This window comes from Tetrao urogallus (genome assembly GCF_951394365.1).
Source record: "Tetrao urogallus genome assembly, chromosome: 1".
Taxonomy (NCBI): Eukaryota; Metazoa; Chordata; class Aves; order Galliformes; family Phasianidae; genus Tetrao; species Tetrao urogallus.
Window position 1 is genome coordinate 191,835,143 of NC_136813.1, and position 23,072 is coordinate 191,858,214.

At 39.1% G+C, this 23,072-nt stretch overlaps 1 protein-coding gene across 1 annotated transcript in view; it reads left to right on the forward strand.

Annotated features, from left to right (window-relative positions):
* The window catches only part of EXOC4 (exocyst complex component 4), a gene marked incomplete at both ends in the record, with an annotated part of 395,210 nt that overhangs the window by 21,975 nt on the left and 350,163 nt on the right, over window positions 1-23,072 (forward strand). Inside the window, 3 exons of the mRNA XM_079535213.1 lie at window positions 1,746-1,940; window positions 20,273-20,457; window positions 22,738-22,847. Of these exons, the coding sequence (XP_079391339.1) occupies window positions 1,746-1,940; window positions 20,273-20,457; window positions 22,738-22,847 (490 nt within the window). The remainder of the gene's footprint in view (window positions 1-1,745; window positions 1,941-20,272; window positions 20,458-22,737; window positions 22,848-23,072) is intronic.

A 23,072-nucleotide genomic window follows, 5' to 3' on the forward strand; every position in this document is an offset into this window, starting at 1 on the left:
CTTCCTTTTGATTTTGATTGCACAGGCATTTACTTATGTTAGGAACTGTGGAAATGATGGGTAGTCCAGATTCCTCTGTGTATCTGCCTTCTGTAGTTAGTTCTTGCATGAATACCTATTGGGAACAGCTTGCTTTTGGCTTGGTTTGGGATGTAGCTTTACAGGTGTTACCTGTAAAACTGAGTTACAAAGGAGAAGCACTTAGACCTGCTACAAGAAGGTTGGTTCTTAAAGACTTGCTGTTCATTCCTGTCTGTGCTCCCAAATGTAGATACAGTTCATCATCTTTCATGCAAGGACAGATGTAGGAATGTCTTGTGAGATTCCTTCTAACCCCACAATTGTACTTGACCCAGTTTTGCTCTGTGTAACAGCAATCCACTGCTGATGGTATGCTAGGTCAGTGAAACATTTTTAATTAATGTATTGAACAGGGATTATGTCCAAAATGAAATCTCTGTGCGTTTTAGTTTCCCTTTGCTTTTGTGGCAAGTTATAACACTCTTACATTAGCTTTTCTGTCGGTCTGTAGGTTTTTCAGCACTAAACTTTGCGATGTCTTTCTGAAAAGAATCGTATTATTGTGTTGAAGTCAGTCTCTTCTGGCTGCTTAGAGGCTGCCCTATATATCTAATTACCAAATGTCTGTATTTTGCTCTGTCTGTGCGTTTGGCATCTTCTAAAGGCTAACTGCCTTTATGTGGACAAGGTGCATCGAAGTGGGATTTCTGGAGTACTTTGAAGTCTTGCTGTTTAAAAAATAGGGCCTACTTGTCAGTGTCTCTCTTCATGTGTAATTCAGTGAGAGTTCCTGAGAGAAGACTGAAGCCTGACTGTTCAAAACTTATCTCGAAAACGAGAGCAGTGTGAAAGCAATGTGTGAAGCTGTGTTGTTAATTGCTTCCATGTTTTAATATGTGACTGATTTTTATTATGTAAGAAAAGTTAGGTTGTACTGACCTTATTAGAGGATACTAGAAGAACCTTAAAGCAGGGAGTATAGGCTATGGATATGACTGAGTATGGATAAGAAAAGCTGCTTCTTGTTAAGAGTGGGATGGAATAAGAAGAGACTTTGCCAGTTCAACAAGCGTCTGACGTACAATGGTATGAGGCTCAAACTGAGAATGGCAAATGGTAAATAGATCATAAAATAGCCTTGATAAGTAGTAGAAATGCTGAGTTGCGTTGTATCCCAACAGCTATTTGTTTCATTGAAACCAGATCTTGTAGAAACAAACCCGATATTGCTGTATTGGAAAAGTGATTGTACCATCAGACAGTTAGGCTTCAAGAAATTGACATGCAACTTGAAGGAAGGGAGGGGATGTACCAGAAGATTCAATAGACAGATGGAAAATGTTTACAGCAGAAAAATTAGTAGTGGTTGATTTGCTTTCACTGCAAATTAGATTGTTGTTGTATGCCAAAATACTGAAATGATTTTTGCAGAACTGCAAATAAGTCCTTGGTCACGGTTAATAGGATCCTGCATTTATTTGTGTTATCATACTTCAGTTAACTTCTCACTAATAGTACAAAACTTATACTAAAAGCATTTCACTTTGAAAACAATTCCAGTTTCTTTTAGCTAGAGGAATAACCAGCAATTTTAAAGAAAATTCTTATTGTCTCATGATATTTTTGGAATTCTTAATGAAGTAGGTGTGGGAAGGGGCTGATTTGTGTTAGAAGTGCAAGTTACAGGGACAGATTTAATTAGTCTTTTGATACATTCCTTGTAGGTGAAGGAGAACCTGTTGTCATGCAAGATGCTGCTGCATTGCAAGAGGGATGAGCTGCGCAAGTTGTGGATTGAAGGAATTGAACACAAACATGTCCTGAATTTGCTGGATGAGATAGAGAACATCAAACAAGTGCCACAGAAGCTGGAGCAGTGCATGGCCAGCAAGCACTACCTCAATGCAACAGACATGCTGGTAAGATGTCATACCTTGTCCTGGGCAGATACTCAGTGTAAATATCCTGGTCAGCTGTCTGATCATCTGCAGGCAGATCTGCCATTTGTGTTTCTATGTTATTTGCTTTTTGTTTTCCTACTTGTTTTGTCAGTTGCTGCTTTCTTTAACTGAAGTTTCTGTTTGTTTTTTTTTGTTTTGATCTTTTCTGGCTGGACTTTGGGTCACAGTCTCTGATCTTGTTTGGTTATCTCTTGTTTTTATTTTGTACTTTCAGAGCTGTTTTTTACCTGCTTGCTTGTCCTGATCCTTTTTATAACCAGTTGTTTCTTTACCCATTTGATCTGCACATAGAATTTCCTGCTGCTTTAGGAGCTTTATATTTCTCTATGCAGTTTTTCTTTTTCATTCAGCATTCTCATGTATCTCTCCAAATGTTCTTAGGTCTTCTCCTGAACTGTTCTGTGTGCTAACATGTCTCTTCCTGCTTTCCTATCTTTTAAATATTGTTTAAATGAATTTCCCAGGTGCCTGTGCTGTCACCATTCTTTATATCTTACAAGTTATTTCAACACTACTTTTGTTGTGGAAGAATTATGCAATTTCTTTCCAAGTTCATCTCCCAGAATGCACTCACAACATCAGTCATTACTCAGGAAACCATCTTTCACTACTCAGGTGTGATTACTTCTTTTGTCTTCCTCTGTGTCTTTTACCAGGACTCTTGATCCTCGTTCCTTACCTCCAGCTTATTTTATTTCTTTCCTCCCTCCCTTCAAGTATTTTTATGTTTCCACCACTTTTACAAGCATACCTTCCATTTCCAGTCCTGTGGTGGAGTCAATTTTCCTGAACTTGTTTAAATGTCTCTTTCATTTTGTCATGGAATTGACCAGATCAATCTATGTCCGTGACAGGGGCAACAGGCCTCTGCCCTCCCCCCCCACCCCAGTCCCACAAAAATGGGAAGGAAGGAAGAGAGGCAAAGAACAGCGGCAACAATTTATGGAGGAAAACTTTTGTTACTATAATATCGGAATACAAGATAACACAATATATACAATTTAATTGAAATTGAGATGAATAAATTAGACAAGATGAGAGAGAGTTCCCAGGACCGAGTCAAACCTGAAAAGCTTGGAACGGCTAGGAAAGCACCTCCAGCACCCACTGCAAGGCAGCAAGAGAGCGCCCCCCCACATGGAAGGGCCAGATCCCGTGACTTCTGTAATGTACAGGGATAGGTACTTGGGATTGGGGCATTAACACTTTAATACCCCGTACACTACATGATGTTTTGATGTGGAATACTGAAACCCCAAAAAAAACAAAGAACATAGAACCATGACACATTTGTAAACTTAACAAGCAAATTTCCTAACCAGACTCCAGTCCTTTATTTCTTGAAACTATCTTCTACAGTAAACAAAACGTTTGAGAGAGATTATGTCTATTCCTGACACATGTCCAGTTCTGAGATCCTCAGTACAGGAGGAAAGCACTTTATGAAGCAAGGCTGGTGAAAGGGCCAGAAGGATGGTTTTAGGAGCATCTCTCCTATTAGGAGGAGCTGAGAGCACTGGGACTGCTTCGCTTTGGGAAAAGAAATGTGGAGATCTGATCTGATAGGAGGCTGCAGAGAAAACAGCCAAGCTTTTCTCAGCGGTACCCAAAGCCGGGACAAGAGGCACTGGGGACAGACTGAAATACAGGAAATACTATCTAAATGTAAGAGAACACTTCACTGCAAGGATGGCTGAACAGTGTGATGGGTTGCCCAGAGAGATTATGGAGTGTCTGTTGATAATTTTCAGAACCAAACTGGGCATGGTCCTGGGCAGCCTGCTGCAGCTGGCCTTGCATCAGCAGGGGAGTTAGATTCAAAGATCTCTAGAGGTCCTTGCGGCCTCAACAATTCTGTAATTCAGAAGTGAAGGCAAAAATATTCACATTTTTTTAGCCAATAATGCTTTAAAGAAGACTTTTCATTGCTTTCTCTTTTGTTTCCTTTATTAACTTCACTGTCATTTGCATTTCTCGCAACTTCAGTCTTAGCTGTGCCTCTTCACAGATTCACAGAGTGGCCAGGATTGGAAGGGACCTCAAGGATCACGAATCTCCAACCCCCCCTGGCCACCAGTCTCCACATTTAATACTGTACCAGCTGCCCAGGGCCTCACTTCACTTTTTTTTTTAATAAGCCATTCATTCATCAACAGGATGAAGAGCTGAAAATCTCAGCGTTGTCATCCTGTACTCCTAAAGCCTGTTACTTTATTTTCTGTTTTCTGTTTTCCCTTACTTTAACCTTAAATATGACTTTTTCTGTACCTCTAAACTGTATTAGGCAGTCTCCTCATTTAGATTTTATTGTTTAGATTTTTATTAAATCAGGAATGCAGTGAAAACTTGAGTGAAAATTAAATGCTTTCAGCTGCTCATTTACTCTTCAAATTTTCATTTGAAGACAAATTTCACCTGAAACAGAGAAATAGTAACCAACCTGCATTCGGAGCCTTTTTATGTACAAAAATGGCTGTGGGCTCATTGGCTTTTGCCATCTTCTCTTAACGATGCCTCTGCAAGACTGTGATGTTGTAATTGCTCTCTGGCTGCAGGATAATTCCTTTCTCCTTTTTTATGATAAGAATATTATGTAAAATAATGACTAACCTGTCAGAAATGCAGAATGTTTATGGATCTCTTTGTCTTCAGTATTGTTCCTCAAGGTAAACAGATGCTCCTGGCCTACGAAAAGCACAGAGTGATCTGACAAGGAGCTTGTATCCCTCACATTGAAATTGGAGCACCGATTAATATTGTTGCCTGTAGCTTTGTGATATGTACAGTCTAAATTAGACCTTTGCAGTTGCTGTGTTAGGTGAATGCAAGCACGCTAATAGCATAATTTCTGGTTGCTGCAACGCATTTCTGCAGTCTGTTCTTTGTATTCCTCTCACATTAATTGAAGTAATTTTGCTACTGAAGCGTGTTTCAAACCTCTGCATTTAAATTGAAATTTTAATTCCCTTATTGTTTGGAAAAGATGGCTGAAGATGGCTTGTTACAGGTTTCATTATCAGTCAGAACTCTCCAGCTGCTGGTTCTAATGTGCAGTGACTGAGTAATGCTGGGAAGAATTATTAATATAAGAGTGGCAGCTTTTCCCAGGAGCATGAACAAGATGCGAAGAATATCTCTTGACGGTATGAAGTCAACAATTTTAAGAGGCTGGTGTTGTGTTTCTCATTCTATATTTGTCTAACGTAGTGCAGGTGAGCTTTGATTATCACTTGTTCACGTTGTGTGTTCTGGTGTCTTATAATACACACTCCTGTGAGCACGGCCAGGGTTTGCTGTTCTATAACTGCAGGTTGCACACTTTGTCTTGAAATTCCAGTTCCAACTTCTGTTGAACTGTAAAGCTCTGGAGAAATTAAAAGGATCCAGAGCACCCCAAACTCGTGATTGAGACAAAACATTTCAGTTATCTTCAACTTTTGTATTTTTGGTTTTTGAAGTATGAGTTTGTATGTCAATCTGTAAAGGATCTGTTTTGTGACTCACATCACTGCTGAAAGTGAAATTCACTTCAATTTGGCAATTGAGTGCAGGTGCACACGTGTATTTGTGTTTTGTCCTTATTGTGAAGCACAGTCAGTGCTTAGAGAGGAATTCTAGCATGGAAGGAGCTTCTTGAGAAGGCAGTGCATTATCTCAGTGGAAGAGCAGCAGAGCTGGTGATGGAGGCAAGATGGGGCTGACTTATAAAGCACTTGGCCTGGAGGCTTTCCTGTAATTGCTGGAAGGCAGGAATCTGAATTATTCTCATCTGAGGCTGGAAGAGAAGATCTGGGCTACAGAACCCTATAGTCAAGTCAAATCTTGAAGCAGAGGGCACGGCAGAATGGTCAGTGGGTGAGGACTGAAGGGCTCTTGCTTAGAGGTTCTTGGCTTAGTTTCCTTCAGCAGTGGGTGATGTTTTGAAGGGCAGTATGCTGCAACTACAGTTTCTTAATTAACTCAAATAGCACAGAGGTCCGTGGTGTTGATCTAATTGTTCTGGCTCTACTTTTGACCCATGAGGTACCCATAGGGAGGAATTTATATTTTCATGTGTTTAAATAGTCTAAGAGATGAAATGCTGAAAACAGTTGAAGGAAGAAACGTTGTTGAATCAAGTAATTAAAGGTCATATCATAACACAATTAAATGAAAATTGCTTAGGCTACTTTCTTTGCATTGCCTGGCTTTTAACTGTCCAGCTTTGCAATTTTAATGAGCTAATATCGCTTTGTCAAAGCATATAGACTTTTAAAAACAACTTTTAAATCCCATAGACCATTGTATGCTTACTCTGAACTTGATTTCTTATTGTAAGAGTACAGTTCCTTTGAGTGCAGGATTGTAGCACGTAGCAAAACAATGTGAAACTGCACAAATAGATCCGTAGGATAAGAGTAAGGATTACTGTCATACCAGCTGTATTCTTTTTTTATTAAGAGAATGACAGAAAGCAAAGAATAGATGAGAAGGAGGAAGTAAAGAGCCCTCTGACTGTTGTTCACTTTGGCTTGATATCACACCTGGTTATGTTACAGAGGCAGGAAGCGATGTGTGTCTGGTGTTACCCAGGAGCACATCCTTTTCCTTGAGCCTGTCTGCAATTGTCTAAATCAGTAGAAAGTTGAAGAGAGGGAGTAATTTGTTTATCAAGAAGTAGGCCAGGGAACACTCCAACAATGACTTTTCTTTCTTTCCCAATGTTAAGGAGGATTTTAGTTTCCTTCTGTCAAGGGAAGAATAATGTCTCCTGTTCCTTTCTGAAGTGAATAATAGCATTGGGCTTTTCTCAGAGCTGACTGCTGTCCTAGTGCCAATTTGCATTGTTGCCAGTTGGTTGAATTTCTAGACCTGAGTGACTGTTTTTGTTGTTGCATTTAATTAAGTGTATTTAACATAATGGTCATTTTCATGTGTGTTGGATACGGCCCACTCAGAGCATAGCGTTCACCATTGCATCCTTATGACGTATTAAACGAATTTCTACACAGCTTTAGAGACTCCTTTGTTAAGATCTGTAGGGTTAATGAATCTATTTTTTAATAATAGTTTGTTATGAAATCTAATCCTTCTGTCAGGATCTCGTCTAAATTAGAAATACTGGTCAGCCCCAGTGTCTGCATAATAGAGCATTTTACAAAAGTTCCTTATTTTTTTTTCAGGTGGGCTCTGGTAGGTGGGAATACAGTCAGAAGACATTCTAATATGAAGACATGCTATGCAGAAATGATTGTAAAGCTACTGAGGCAGTGAAAATGGAGACGTGACATAAAGAAAGGAAAGAGGACAGACAAACCATGAATAAGATATTTGGAGAACAGTGCATGATGACAAAGGATTTAGCTTCCTCTGCAAAGGGGGAGTCAAACAAGAAGCTTAAATATGAAAATACTTCCCAGTACAGTGGACTGGATGATCTTGGAGGTCTTTTCCAACCTTGTTGATGCAATGATTCTGATATTTTCTCAGGACCAAGGAAGGAATGCTGCTTTTCTTTCCCATCTCATAATCAAAGAATCATAGAATCATTAAGATTGGAAAAGATCTCTTAGCTCATCTAATCCAGCAGTCAGCCCATCATCACCATGCCCGCTTATGACTGTTTACAAGGGTGGACTGTGATAGGACAAGGGGGAATGGTTTTAAACTGAGACAGGGGAGGTTTAGATTAGATATTAGGAGGAAGTGTTTCACACACGCAGTTTTTCACACACTCTGGAACAGGCTGCCTGAGGAGGTTGTGGATGCCCCTCGATTCCTGGAGGCATTCAAGGCCAGGCTGGATGTGGCTCTGGGCAGCCTGGTCTGGTGGTTGGTGACCCTGTGCATAGCAGGGAGTTGAAACTGGATGATCATTGTGGTCCTTTTCAACCCAGGCCATTCTATGATTCTGTGATCGCTCAGTGCCACATCTGCCCTTTTCTCAAACACCTCCAGGGTCGATGTCTCCACTGCTTCCATGGGAAGTGTCCTTTTTGAAAACAGTTTCCCCTAGAGCTTGTGGCATTTGGAGTCATTACATTTTCCCAGAGAATGTTGGATGTTTGTAACCCTGGGCACATGGTTTGATCTCTCTGTCTGAATGTGGCTGTGTTCTTTAGTGTAGGATGAGGAGAGACTTTCAGTTAAAAGTAAGGTGTGGTGACATCTCTTCTGATACTACGGGTATGAAATAAATAATTTGAAAAAGCAACAGAATTCTTGGTATGCATTTTTATTTCCTGCCTGCATTCCTTTCAGCCAAAGCAAAGAACGTTAATAAAGGAAGTCTTTCCTTTTGTTTCTTCAATTCTGGAATTCAAACGCTGCGGTGGAAGAGTGTTGTAATTTTGTAATTAATGCCTTCAGTGAAAATAAGAGACTTTTGTTCATTTGGATTTCTACAGAAATTTTTTCATTACAGAATTTAAGTTTTGGCCCTGCTTCAGATTCCTTCTTTAGAATTACGAAAATAGTAATACTTTTCATTACTTCTTGCCTTGAAGTCTTTCCCCTCTTAGCATGGTGTCTTCTCATTGTAGATTCAATGGCTTCAGAAAGTAGAATTGAGAAGATGACATCTCCAGGGTTGTGTCTCATTTTAGGTTTGATGTGTGCAAAGCATTTATACTTAAAAGTATTATTTTGTCCTAGTTTTTAATGATTGGCAGATTTTATTATTTCTGATAGTTGCATTATCGAGGCTTGGAAGACAAAGAAGGCAGCTTTGTTTTTATTAAGCTGCTGCATGTATGTGATTCGTAAACAAGGAAATTATGAGCTTTCTTGGGTCTTTCCTGAAGATTCATTTTGAATGCTGTACCTTTACTCAGATGGCAGAGCTTATTAGCATTGTTTGTTTGCCCCAGAGGAGCATTGTAAAGCTGAAATAATTATTTTAGCTTGGAAAGTTTGGAAGAGTACTTGTAAGTTCTTTATATGAGAAGCATTGGTGTTGTGTGTCATTAGAATATATTTCACTTCTATTCCTTCTTTTTCTGTTCTTTTCAAATTTAGAAAAAAAAAAAAGCCCTCACCTTGCTTGGGTATGATTGAAGGCATTAGAAAATGGAAGGCTTCTTTCCCTTTGAAACATCTTATTTTTTTTGTCGTTACTACGCTTACAGATGACTTTATCTCATTCTTTTTATCCTGTAATTTTCATTATCTGAGACAGTCTAGTACATCAAGCTGTTACTGCTTAATACTGCTTCATTTGCGTTGGCACGTGCTTGACCTCAGCCTCTCTGCTCTTGGTTAATGCACCACCAAGCATTGATATCTCTCTGGAGTGTTATCATGTGGCTGTTAGCTCAACTAATAACAACCATTCATTTAAGCTGATGAAAGTTTATTAAGTAAGAAAACATGCTGTAATGAAGGTGGAATGCATGTGTCTAGTATTTTACTACGGTAAGATTCAGCTGTACAACAGGCAGTGGTCATGATGAAAGGGGAGATGTTGGTAAAGTTTTGATCTATGCTTTTGGGAATTGACATTTCTCAACGTGAAGCTTAATCCTTCCTGATCATAGTGCAGATGCAGTGATGAGAAGTTCTTTGCTGAAGGCAGTTGTCTCTGCCATTTAATGATGTATCTTTTCTTTGGAATGGCAGTTTGAAAGCTCTGTTCTTTAATTTATATTGGTTGACTTTTAAACTCATGAAGCTAGGAGTATTACGTACCTTGAGGTTAGTATTTCTTTTGCCATTAATATTGTTGATAACCTTTATTATTGAGATATTTTATGGACCTAATTCTGTGAGACTTTTTAACACTTCCAGTAACCATTGGTCTTTCTAGAAGATTTCTTTTTTGACCTCTGATTTGTACAGGTGTAATCCTGCCCTGGCAACAAATACCAGCAGAATTTGTTGGGAGTTGTTGTGGGTTATGGGACAATGTAAAATGTAATCTAGATAAAATTGATTGTATTTTTTAATGCAGCTCAAAAGGCAGGGAATGATGGGTGAAGAGGAGTCATTTAACTTTCACCAGGGTGTCTGAAACACAGGAGTGAGTTATCCCGGAAATTTTCAAATGGAGTTAACTGATTTATAGCTGGTAAAGTTGGTGTAATGCTACCAAGTAACCTTCAAAATAGCCTTCAAATTACATGACAACATTTCGTCTATCATGAAGACTTAGAGGAAGGTTTGCACTGATTAGCTCTTAAATGAAGATTTATAGGCAGCATGCCTGATTGAGGAGGCATTGGTTGTTTAAGAATACAGTTCAGTGTTACCTACTGTGACATCTTTATGAACTCTGTAATAACCAAGTTAATAATCATAAAATTATAGAATGGTCTGGATTGCAAAGGACCACAATGATGATCCAGTTTCAACCCCCTGCTATCTGCAGGGTTGCCAACCACCAGACCAGGCTGCCCAGAGCCACATCCAGCCTGGCCTTGAATGCCTGCAGGGATCCAGGGGCATCCACAACCTCCTTGGGCAGCCTGTTCCAGTGTGTCACCACCCTGTGTATGAAAATTAGTAGGTAAAGAGCTAATTGGAAAGAGTTGGATTCCTTCAACAACATACAAATGGGTTGGGGAGTGTGAAAGATTTGAGATGCTGTCTCAAAGATAGAAGGAGATCAATTTTGGAAACTGCAGGTTTGCATTTAAAAAAAAAAAAAAAAAAGTCCCAGTGTTCCAGTGTTTTCCTGTAGTGCATTAGGCCCCCATTGCTGTAGACATCATTTATGTTGGCAGAGCGTGCTTGGGATGAATGGTCCTGAAAAACCACACTTTTCTTAATGGAAGTTAAGGATGAATGAGGATGCGTGAAATCAGAGATCTAGTGTGGAAAGGAAGAATAGAAGAAAGAGCCTTAAAAGTTTTTTTGTTTTTTTTTTTTTTCTGATTTAATAATACCTACAATGGTATCTCTATTCCATGATAGCGCTCCAGTGAGATTTAATGTAGATGGCAGCACAAGGTCAGACCAAAGGTGTGCTGAGGCCACTGTCTGATGGAGGGGATGCTCAGAAAGAAGATGAAGATGGAGCAAGCAATAGCAGCCTTTTCCAAAGCACTGTGAGCTTCCATCAGCAGGCAGCCTTTCACTGAGAAGCTTCTGTCTTTTGTGTTGAATAGTGCTCAGTAGATTTCTTCCTTGACTGTGTCCTTTTTACTTTGGAACCAGTTTAAACTTATGGCCTCAGCAGTGTCCCGTGGGAGCTGAGGTGTGTGGCTGAGCTATGTGAGCCTCTCAGAGGTGATACCCAACTTTTAATTTGCTAATTTCACCCAATTGCCAAGGAGCTACTAAGGATTCGAGGCATTCAGCTGTCACAGGTACCAAGTCCTTAGCCACAGTGTTGCTGAAGTAGCTCATATATTGTGTTGAAGTTCAACTGAGCAGTTGGCTGATCCTCATTGGTTTTAGCTGGTCTGTTCCTTGAGCACTGCTTGTGGTTTCAGCACTTTGTTACTAGAAAGACATTGATGAATTAGAGAGAGTGGAGGAGGAAGGAGAGTGATGGATGGGTGGCAGGACTAAGAGAAAATGGCAAGAATTAAATTTATGTAGGTGGAGTAAAGGGCAGCAGGTGAGGGACATAATTCTGTAATTGTTTTAAAATTTGTAGAGAAAAGTAGTAAGTTAGGTTGGGCCACCACCATTTGCATAAAGATTTAATAACAGTAAAGGATGGCTGCACTCTGTATTACCATGTTTGTAACAGATTTGCTTAGATATTTTCGTAGTAGCAGTATTCTTATCAGCAAAAGATGTAAAACCAATATTGCAAAATAGAATTAAGGTGGTAAAATAGTCGTGGGGAAATGGCTTTGTCATCTAATTGACCTCTGTGCTTGTATCTGATATTAACTGATCATTATTTTTCCCTTAAAGAAAATAAGACTAGCTGGGATGGTTGATTTGGAATATAGGATCGTGGAATTCAGCTTTTTGGAACTTGCGTGGACGACACTTTTCTGCTCTGTTGAAGCATTAAAGAAGTGTGTATTCTTTTGCCTTCACTACACCTTCTTACTGTTTGGTGTTGTACTGCATGCTGGCTACTTGCTGCCTATTTTTGTGCAAGTGCCTGCATTTCAGTTGTTAGATGAATGCACGAGTGGGCAATCTAATCTAAGGCACTATACTTAAGAGAAAGCAAACCCCACAAACAAAAAGTAAGCCTTTTTACTCTTTACGTTTTCCCTGTCCTTGCACTACTAAATAAGCTTACCTTGTTGGCTTCTCAGGATGGGCTGTTCTCTTGCAACCTGAGCATCATTTTTGGTGTGTAGGTCAGAACCTCCTAGTTTTCTCCCTACTTTCTTCCTCAATGATCAGCAAATCCCTTTATTTCTAAAAAAGAAGTGACCTCAGCTATTTCCAAAACACTGCTGCAGGGCTTGCCTTCTTTACTTCTCTGTCTTTTGGAGCAGTTTTGGAGCACTCTTTTAGCTTGTGAATTCTTTCAAGATGGTTTAAAGGCAAACAGAATTACTCGTAATTTTTTCCATCATCTTAATATCCAGTTCAGTACTGTTCATTATGAGTGCTTTCTAAGCATTCATTAATCCCCACACATCCTGTGTGCCTTTTCTCCTTTTTTTTTTTTAAGGGAAAAGAGGCAGTGGCAGTCAGGAGTAGCTCTCTTATTTGTGTGCTTTTCATGTTCTCCATGCTTTTTTGCCAAAGGCTCCTTGCTTTGAGACTGTGTGGGTGTTCCTTCAAGTCCAGGGTCATCTTAGCTTGCCTTGTCCTGATACCATTTCACACCACGCTGTACACTGGCCGAGGGTGATTTGGTAGTGAATGATTCCCTGTCCTTGGATTTGTTAATGTAGCTTGGGTGCAAGATTTCTTTACATTCCTTCATTCGGCTGTGACATTCCTAAGGACAGAAGCACGGTAGCTTCATCCTAAATGACCTTGCTACCAAAATACTGAACAAATTTTGCAGTTGAAAAACCAGTTCACTTGATAAGACTTATGTCAAGCTTCTAATTAGAAAAATATAAAAGTAGTTTAAAAGCAGGTTTAATCTGTTGTTCATTACCCAAACACTGAAGATTCAAAGTACTGTTCAGATGTTGTATTGAGGGATGTGGTTTAGTGGGGAAATATTGGTGGTAGGTGGATGGTTGGACTGGATGATTTCGGAGGTCTTTTCCAGCCTTGGTGATTCTGTGATTCTCACACAATCCAGATGTAGACAGAATTCAGCAAACTGCTTGTTTAGATCAGGCTACGTGCATTTAGACCCTTTTTTTTTTTTTTTTTTTTTTTTTTTTTTTTTTTTTTTTTTTTTTTAAGCCATTCTCCTTTCCTGTACCTTTTGAAAGCAAGTTACTTGTAAAAGTAATAGATCAGTTCTCCCCTTTTAAATGTCAGCATTGTCTTTATTCATCCAGCAAGGCAGCTGAAACCTTCTAGGCTGCTGCTGTTTATTTGCTGTTTTATTCAAAGGGTTCAGCTTTTCTCCATTTGTCATACTGTGTTTGTGTATGATTTGACTTTTTTCCCTTCAAATTGTGACCTACCACATTGTTTTCCTTTAACCTTTCTCAGTTGTTTGCTCTTCGTCTTTTTGTATCTGTCATCTGAATTGAGAGTAGACTGGTATCCGAGATGGGAACCATTTTGTTTCCTGGTCTGCACTATCATTATTCTGTTTTTCTACCCTGAAGGAGAACTTCAAGGCTTTCATTTTTATCTCTGCTTATAGACTTCCACAATATTGGAGGTCTAGAATTAAAAGAATTTCTCTATTTTACAATACTTTTTGGAAAACTTAAATACTGTTGAAAACCCCCTAAAGGGATCTAACTGAAAGCAGATTGAAAAACTTTGGACAAAGTTGAGAAGACTTTTTTTAAGACATATCTTTCTCATGCTTAGGTTATAGTGTAAATACTAAATTAAAACCTCCCAAATGGGTTGTTATGATAGGCAAATGTTTAACTATATCTTCTTTTTCAGACAGTAAAGCTCTACTATAAACTGACTGTGACCTTTAAACCAGCTGCATGATGTTTCTGGTGCCACAGTTATTTTTTTTTATGAACTTGATTTTTAGTGCATATGGAACAGAGCTCTTTTTTTCAGCCATATTTCAATGATCCTTATTTTATAAAGGGTCACTGTATCTTATTGTACTTCATATGTAAGTAGATTTTAACGTCAGAGGTGACTGAGTTTATGTAACTCAAATTCTGTTGTTGGACGAGCCAATGTTTTTATTATTCTTTCAACAAATAGAGTAATTTTGTATTTAAGCATGTCTTTCACTGAGAGAGCCAGACTACTCTCAGAGATTAAAAAAAATATGTAAATACGAGAAAAGTGGTGATAAGGATTACACCCCCTTTTCTTTTGGTATCATTTACTTGTGGTAGAATTTCTGTTTAAAGAACTCCTTCCCTCTGTATGCTGTTTTACTTCTATTAGCCCTTTTATTAGTATAAGTGCAGCGTGTAATAGGAATATTAAAAAGAACAGGCAACTACTTTGAAGAGCTAGTCTAAGTTGAAAGGATGAACTAAAGAGGAGAAAATCTAACTGCATATCATACGTATCATACTGTTCTTTGTTTTGTAACATCTTCAATCTTCTTTGTCCAACTTTTTTTCTAAGAAGAAAAAAGAAAAGGTATATTAATTGTGCCCTCAGTTCAGGAAGTGTCTGAGGTGGCAGCGACATGTGGAAGGCAAGGTTCAGGTCCCTCACCAACTTGCTGAGTAATGCATTTCTTTTTCCAAATGTCACTCGTGTCACCTTCAAGATATATATGTGATACGCTTCCATATCATGGGAAGTGACCATACACTTTTAAGGCTGTGTCTGCTTGGAAGTCTTCGCTACAAGAACGATGTTGGCATTGTGACAGAAAGGGTTTGCAAGAGAATTCCAGTGGAGAACACCCAGGTTAGAAGCACATGGGGTGTAAGAAGAGTCTGTGAAAACCGAATTTGTTCAGTCTGCAGAGAAGAAGGGAGGGTTTTGCCATCTGTGACCATCTGGAGAAGCAGAGGCTGTATGTAGCCAGGCTTCTCTGCAGAATGCATAGTGAAGCAACAAGAAGCAACCATCACAAGTCTTGATGGGGGAAACTGACTGAGTGCAAGAAGAAAAGCAATTAAACACTAGAAATGAGAGACCAGAGAGGCTCCAAATCTCTATCTGTGCAGATTTTTAAACCTTGACTGGAGGTCTTGGTGAACATCATCTAACATTTGGAGTTAGCCCTGCTTTGAGCTCTAATTTGGACTGGAAAAATCCAGAGGTCCCTTCCAAGCATAGTTAGTATGTTATTCTGTTAATGGTATGAATGCTAATTCCTGACTTCCAGAAAATTATTTGGCTTATTCTAATGGAAAATCTTGAAGTCTGTGCTTACTGCTGTTACACATCAGCATTTACCTGGGGACCACTGAGTGTTCCTGAGCTACCACAATACTGAGCTACCCCTTCTCAAGGACTATGGAGATGATGCAGTCCTGCAGCTGAGATCCCTCCTTGGTAGGCATGGATAGCCTTTGGCTTCACTACTATATTTAATAACAGCTGCCATATGAAATTAGCTTAGTTGCTTTCAAATTTTGATTTATAACAAGTTCTGTAAAGCAGAGTTAAATATGGTAGAGAGTAGGAATCGGAAAAGCTAGACTGTTCTGAAAATGGATATGAGAATGGGTTATACTGCTACTCTAAATGTAGAACTGTTCTTCTTCAGTTCTTTTTAAAGTGAGTGTACAAAACACCATGAACTAAAAAAAAAAAAGTATACTTTTATAAGGTGCTGTAAATGCTAAAATCCGAAGTGTTGTAACTTGTTGAGATTTTTTTCTGTTCTTAATTGTTTGAAATAATAACATTAAAATCCTGAAGAGTGTTATAAGTAGTTAGATGGCTCTTATTTGAGTACTGTGGGTAACTTTGTGATAAATGAGTAGGAAAAAAAAATTGTGCAATTCAACTATCTAATATTTATTTTAAGTTTCTTATTTAAGAAGGAGGGAGGCAGTTGCTTTTTAAAATCTTAAAAGCTACTTTTATGTTTAGGAGTGGTCCTAGCAATATATATAATATGTTCAGCCCAATATTTAGGCTTCTTTCTGCAGTACATCTTACTGATTTCTTCTTTATTCAAAGAACAGAGGCTCAATGTCCAAACTAAAATAGAGAAAAATCCCTAATGAGAGTATTTTGTTGGGGTTAATATTCTCTTTAACAGGAGAAATAGCTATTAAGTTGAGCAGGAGCAATGTCATGTTTTATGGAGTAGTTTTTGTGTTGTACTCTGACCAGCTGTACTTTGTGCAACTCACCTGCCTCCTTTTCCATGTTAGAATCTGAAATGAGAAGGCGTTATGAATCATAGAATCACAGACTTATTGAGGTTGAAAAAGACCACAGAGATCATCTAGTCTGACCATCACCCCATCACTACCGTAACACTGATCCATCAGACTAGATGTCCCTCAGTGGAACATCTACTCTCATCTTGAACGTCTCCAGAGATTTTTTTGCTAATATCCAACCTGAATCTCCCCTGGTTGGCTGGCAATGTGGGGCCATTACCTCTCATCCTAATTGAAGTGACATGTCCAAGTTGAATATGAGTTGACAGTGCAACTGGAACTAAAACTCTTCTGATCTTCAAAGGTTAAAGTATTTTATCATATGCTTGTGTCTCTTGCACAGTACTGAAGATTGTGTGATATTGGCCAAGTAGGGATGTAAAACTCGGGTTTTTAATTGAACTTTGGCAATGATAGATGTATTAGTCTGGTCCCAGTTATGAGTTTCATTAAAAATACTGTATTTCTAGTCTTGCTGTTGCTGATGTCCAGACTCTTCTTGGATTCACTTTGCATTGGCCGTGCTCTTGGCTGACACACAGCCTTGAGTTTCTGAGCCCTGTTGTAGGCTTCCTGCTCCTCAAGGCAGCTGACCATCATGTTAACATGGTCATAATGTGCACTTTGGTTTTAAATAAAACCACTTGTAAACTGTTCCTGTTTGTGTTTGTAGGTAGTCACCAGAGCTGCTGTTGCTGTTACTGCTCTTGCTATTCGCTTGCTGCTTCCCCTTCATTTCCATCCACCTCTGTAACTCTTAGAACTGCTAGATGTCTGGAGAATTAATCCTTTTTGATTTTAGAGCCTATCAGTTACAGTTACTGGCTAAAAATCAGCTGTTAGAACTGGTCTTTCACAGGACAGTAAGGTGAAGTACTAGCTTACCAATGTTTCTTAAATTTTTTCTACAGCAGTTGCATTTGCTGATCTATCTGTATTGTGCTTTTAATTTTGAGCATTCTTTGTAATCAACTCTGCATCGTTTTGTTTGCTTATGGTTTTAGCATGGCTTGGGTTGGCAGGGACCTCAAGGATCATCGAGCTCCAACCCCCCTGCCACTTGCAGGGCCACCAACCTCCATATCCACCATACAAGTTAACAAAATGTTTTAATCTTATATTTTGTATTCTGAAATATGATTTAGGGTGCTGCTCTATAGCTTGCTTGCTGCCAGAATTTAAGAAAGTTCTACGTAGGTGAAACTATTGAAGAGGATTTCTTTTTGTATGTAGTGTCTACACTCCTAAACTGACTGGAGATCTTCCGTTGACCTCCATGAACTTGGACTGAGCTTGTGGTTACTTTCCAGACTTGAACTGTTCTGAACATAAAAAAGTCTTTTTGTCTTGAGCTCTTGTCTTGATAATTGGTGGTAATAGGAAATGAAATGCCTGAGAAGAAAGGAGCATTTATTTGAGGCTTCACTGGAGTGGGGCTGCATCAAGTTAAAAGGCTCCAGGTGTGCATGACATTGAAACTTGTCTGTGCAGTTCAATCACTGGGAAAGTGGCATTTATCAAGGACATAACTTCAACTTGTCTGACTGCAAATATGGACTATCAGAAAAGACAACTTAAAGTCCAATAGCAGACCCTGCAAAAAAACCCAAAAAGCTGTTTTTTTTTCCCCAGAAAAAGAAAGTTCAGTGCATGACAGCGTGAGGTTTTTCGTTTTTAAGTACAGTAAATGATTGATTGTTCCATTTGTTTCTTAACACATTTGAGAGCTCGATGTTTGGTTTTAATGATTAGCTTTGAGAATAGCTTTTTAGTAACTGGAAAGGTAAAAATTGAGCTGCAGGATTTGAGTGCAAAGCTTTAGATTTTGTTGCGTGTGTTTTAGATGATACTTTCACTGGATGTCGTAGCTTTTTCTAATGACATTTTCCTCTTTGCTTTCCTTGCTGCATTTTCATCTCTCAGCTTCTCAGTTTGACAAATGTTGTTCCTGATTTTGTTCTTGCTTTGTTGAAATTGCTGACAGCTCGCAGGGCAGTGATGAATGCCTGCACACCCCCCCAGAGTGACTGGGGGTTAAAGCACCTTTGTGATTGGGAAATTTGGGATACATTCCCACCTGCCAAAGGAAGGAGATAAAATTAGAACTTATGTTTACTTCTACCCAAAGTTTCTAAGCTGTGTCTGCACTGCTTGTTGACCCTTCTCCATTTGTGTGCCCTCTGACGTGTTACCTCTTTGGGGAGACGTGAATTTGGTTTTTTGTTTCATCTGCAGCATGGTTTTATGATCATATTTAAATAACTGCTCAAAATAGATTTTGGGAAGAAGAGGATGGATAGTTCATTGTGTGAAATGATAGGAGCCATGCGAGTGCTCTTTGACTTCAGTATAGCTGGGATTAGGAGGAATCCTGTTCAGTCCTCTGATTGACAGACAGAAATTCTGTTGACAAAATTTAGGCTTTCAAGAGGTCTTTAAGGAAATCATGGTGAAGTTCTCCCCTGTGGACTGCCAATATATCATTGTTTGATTGTTCTGTGACTTATATTAAGCGATGCTGAGCAATCTAGATGCAGGTGCATATGGCAGAGCAGCAAATGGATGCTCTCCTTCCATGCAAAAAAGATAAGTTCATGTTTAGCAACATTTTTCGGGAGCAAGGAAGGAAGGAATGCAGTTTTCTCATAGAAACTGCTCTTAATTTAAAAAGTTGGAGTGCCCCAAAGCTATTTCGGGGTCATTCTTGACTTGAAGGCAAGCACAGTAATGCACTGTTGATGTATGTTCTTTCAGTATGGTTAATATTTACTGGTATTAAGGGACCAGACCTTAGCTTGCATGTCTGCTACTGTATCTCCTTGCTTCTCATTTTTAATGTTTAGCTGACAGGTTTGCGACAAACTTAAATCCTGAAAAGCAAGCAAATGCCATATTTCACCAATAGTAACTTAAATTATTAGATATTTTCTTCTAAAAATGTAAATACCTGCTTTTCTCTGTAAAAGGTGATGCTTTTACAGCATCACCTGTAAAGCATACAGTAAAATAAGCTATGCTTGCTGTTATTTCCAATTCATTTCAGCATCAACCTTAAAGTTAGGGATGCTGCTGGGGAGTGCTGGATCTTTCTAAGCAATTTAGGAGATTTGTGAAATTTTTAGAAATAGTGAACTGGGAGAGATCCGAACTGATAACAGTGCTGCTTTAATACCTTAATTTGTCCTTCCTGGTACATTTTGTTCATGGCCTTTTTTCAGGGCACAAAGAAGATTAATTAAGTTTCTCATTCTAGTGCCCACTGGATGCTGGTCTGTTGAAGTGCATGAGCAGGGCAGCGTTGCTTATGGCTTGTACACATCATTGCATGTCTGCATTTTCATCCCTGGAAGTGTTCAAGGCTGGCTCAGATGGAGCTTTGGTCAATGTGACCTAGTGGGAGGAGTCCCTTTCAACCCAAACTCCCCCATCCCAAGCCAATTGTGAACTCCTTGCTACTGTTGCATATGATGCTATGATCCCAGTCTGGTGCTTGTGCAGAATTATTGTCCTTTATTTGGAAATTGATAAGCAAACATTAAAACAAAAAACAAAACGAAACACACCGCAAATAAACTGGAAACTGGAGTAATGTTTCATTGGTGTTAATGGAATGAAAAGAATAAAGATATTGAAACAACAATGTCAATATCTTAACACTTTTCCACACTATAATCCTTTTAGTTTGATACCCTTTGCTTTAATTTATTTAATAAATGATATTTAAAGTAGCTTGTCTTATAAGTATGTTCATGAGTTTTGAAGAATGCTCATTAGATTTCAATTATTTGCATACTGAATCCTCTCTGTATGTTGATTTTTCTCTTAAGAGTACAGATACTGAAACACAACTTGAGCCTTTTCTACTTCAAAAGAATTTGTGGATAGAGCTGTCCTGGTATTCAGATATTCCTCCAACTGAAGGGAAGGATTCTGAGAGGTGCATGAAATGACCTTGGGAAGTTGTCATGTGTGTTTTCATTCCAGGTGTCAGCAGTGGATTCCTTGGAGGGTCCCCTTCTTCAAGTGGAGGGATTGAGTGATCTGAGACTGGAGCTCCACAGCAAGAAGATGAACATGCACTTAGTCCTGATAGATGAGTTACACCGTCATCTTTACATCAAATCAACTAACAAAGTGGGACAGCGCAACAAGGAGAAGGGGAGAATAAGGTTGGTTTGATTGATGCTGACTAAGAGCAGTGGGTCTGGGAGGGAAGAGGACAACCTTCACCCTGTCATCAGCTGAAAATTTCTTGGGACAGTAACATCAATTGGAATTTTCATTCTTAGAGTAGATTTGTTAGCAACTTCCTTTTTGCTCATGGCTGTGAAGGTCCTGAAACCCCCATGTATGTTGGTGCTCTATGGAGCCTTCGAGCAGTTCTTTTGCTTAGCAATTCTATTGTTTTTTTTTGCTGCTTCTCACAGAATTATGATGAGGTCAGTTCCTTTCAGCATTCTTTTCCTTCCCATGTACCCTTCCCACAGATGCCATGATCATGAGGCTCTCAGGTCAGGCAAAGGGAATATCACAGAGAAGTGCTCATCTGTTTTATCACGCTGCCAGGGTTTAAAAAACTTCCAAGTGATCATAAGGTTACTGGCCAGAAGTCACAGCACTGAAGCACCCAAGCTAAGCATCTTAGCTTTGTAGTGTTCCAAAGGTGTTTTAAGGATGTTGAAACACTTTACTTGTTTGGTGTTTCTGATCAGCGGGAGTTCAGTTCAACTGGTACTTTTCCCTAATTTTGTGAATTCTAAATTTGATAGCAGTAACTTTTTTGGGAGGGGAGAAAGGAAGATACTGGCTAGAAAAAAGAAAGTGAGTGATTGTCACTTTTTGTAGAGCAGGAGAGATAATAAACAATGGTGGGGAGCAACAGAGGAGTCAGCATATAATTAAGATGCAGAGAAAAGATAAATTAGCATCTTATTATGTGGAAGGAGGAATAAAAAATGCTAACCAAAAATAAGAGGAGAGATAGTAAGTTTCATTAAATAAATTCATGAAACTAAGAATTGTTTGAAGTTGAAGTTTCTAGGAAAGGGAGTTGTTAGCAAGGCCTTTCTCTCTTCCTTACTCATCTTGTTAATTAAAAACAGACAAAAAGCTTTGGTGTACCCAGACTATGCAACTACTAATTAACTGCGATTTTGTATGACTGCTACAGGGACCCTTATCTCTTTCTTGCTTTGTCTTTTTCCATATTCCTCGTTATACATCATTGATACGATATTAATATGAACACTTGGATCAAGGACAATCTTGTAGCTTCTTTTTGGTGCACTGCCCTAGACTGCTGTCAATTAGGATGCAATTATGGTTATAGTTACTTAAAATCAACACAGCAAGTGTGTTAGATCTAACAGTGCTAATCTGGAATGTGTAGCCAGTCCCTTTAAGCGTGGTATTGTAGATATGTAGAGTATAGGTGGATAGTAAGGTTAGCCCTTGTTTCTGCATGTTTCTGTAAGTATTTTGACCTCTAAGGGAAAACACAAAACTCATTAGAGGGAGCCTTCTCTGCTTCCTTATCTTTGAAATGATTTCTTGCATTTGCTCCCCTGCCATATCCAGCTTCATGGCTTTCATTATGCAGCTGAAGCAATGCAACGTATGTTTGGCAAATTATACTATATGAATTATGGAAATGACCAAGTCTTTCTGCTTTCAGAGTAAGAAGGTTCCTTTGGAAAAGGGTTTATGTAGATGTACACAGAACAGGAATTTGGAGGGCAGGAGAAAGTGGATATTGCTAGAGGGTGCTAGAAAAGCTTGAAGGAGTAAGTAGTTTACAAAGAATCACAGAATCACAGGGTTGGAAGGGACCTCAAGGATCAGGAATCTCCAACCCCCCTGCCACAGGCAGGGCCACCAACCTCCACATTTAATACCAGACCAGGCTGCCCAGGGCTCCATCCAATCTGGCCTTGAACACCTCCAGGGACCGGGCATCCACAACCTCTCTGTGCAGCCTGTTCCAGCACCTCCCCCTCTTTCTCTGTAAAGAATTTCCCCCTAAAGGCTGTGGAAATGGGATCATCTCTATTCCATATGTGGTTTTCTAGAAAGATCATAACAATTCTTTGTCAGTTTTTTTATCAGGAGTTAATTGTGCTGGAGGCGAATGGTGCTGTGGCCACCATGCAGAGGAGTCTAGAGCTGTAATAAATTCAGAGTGGCCTTGGGTTACCAGATTTTTGTCGCTGATGCAACAGTGTTCCCTCATCGTTGCTTTTTGGCTTTTGTCTTCTTCTTTCAAGTGTATTTACACATTGTCACTTGTACCCATCTATGGACTTGTGCTTTAATTTAGGTTTCATAAACCTCTTTATCAGAACTGTTACGTTTATCTCTTTTGCACACACATTTAAGAAATAATTATTTTTTTGTGAATGAAGATTCTACATGATAGTAAAGAGTTTGCTTTAATTTTCCCCCTCATACAGTTCACTTGTGAAAGATGCTTCCTCTGTACCCCTCATGGATGTTACTAACTTGTCTACACCTCGAAAGTTCCTTGAAACTTCCCAGTTCAGTACTCCTGGAAGCTCCAGCAGTGAGTATTTCAGTCACTTGTGTTCCTACCTGGCTTATTTTGTAGCACTTCAGTTGGTTTTTCAAGAGTAGTAGAGGATGTATCTTCCCCTCTTCACAGATGTCTGCTAATGGGGGTCCTGAGATAAAAAGATATAAAGAAAATTTGTGAAATACTGTGAAATGAGAGAATGGTAAATCGAGGGGCAGAATTCAATCATATCTGCAGATTTTTTTGGCAAGTAAT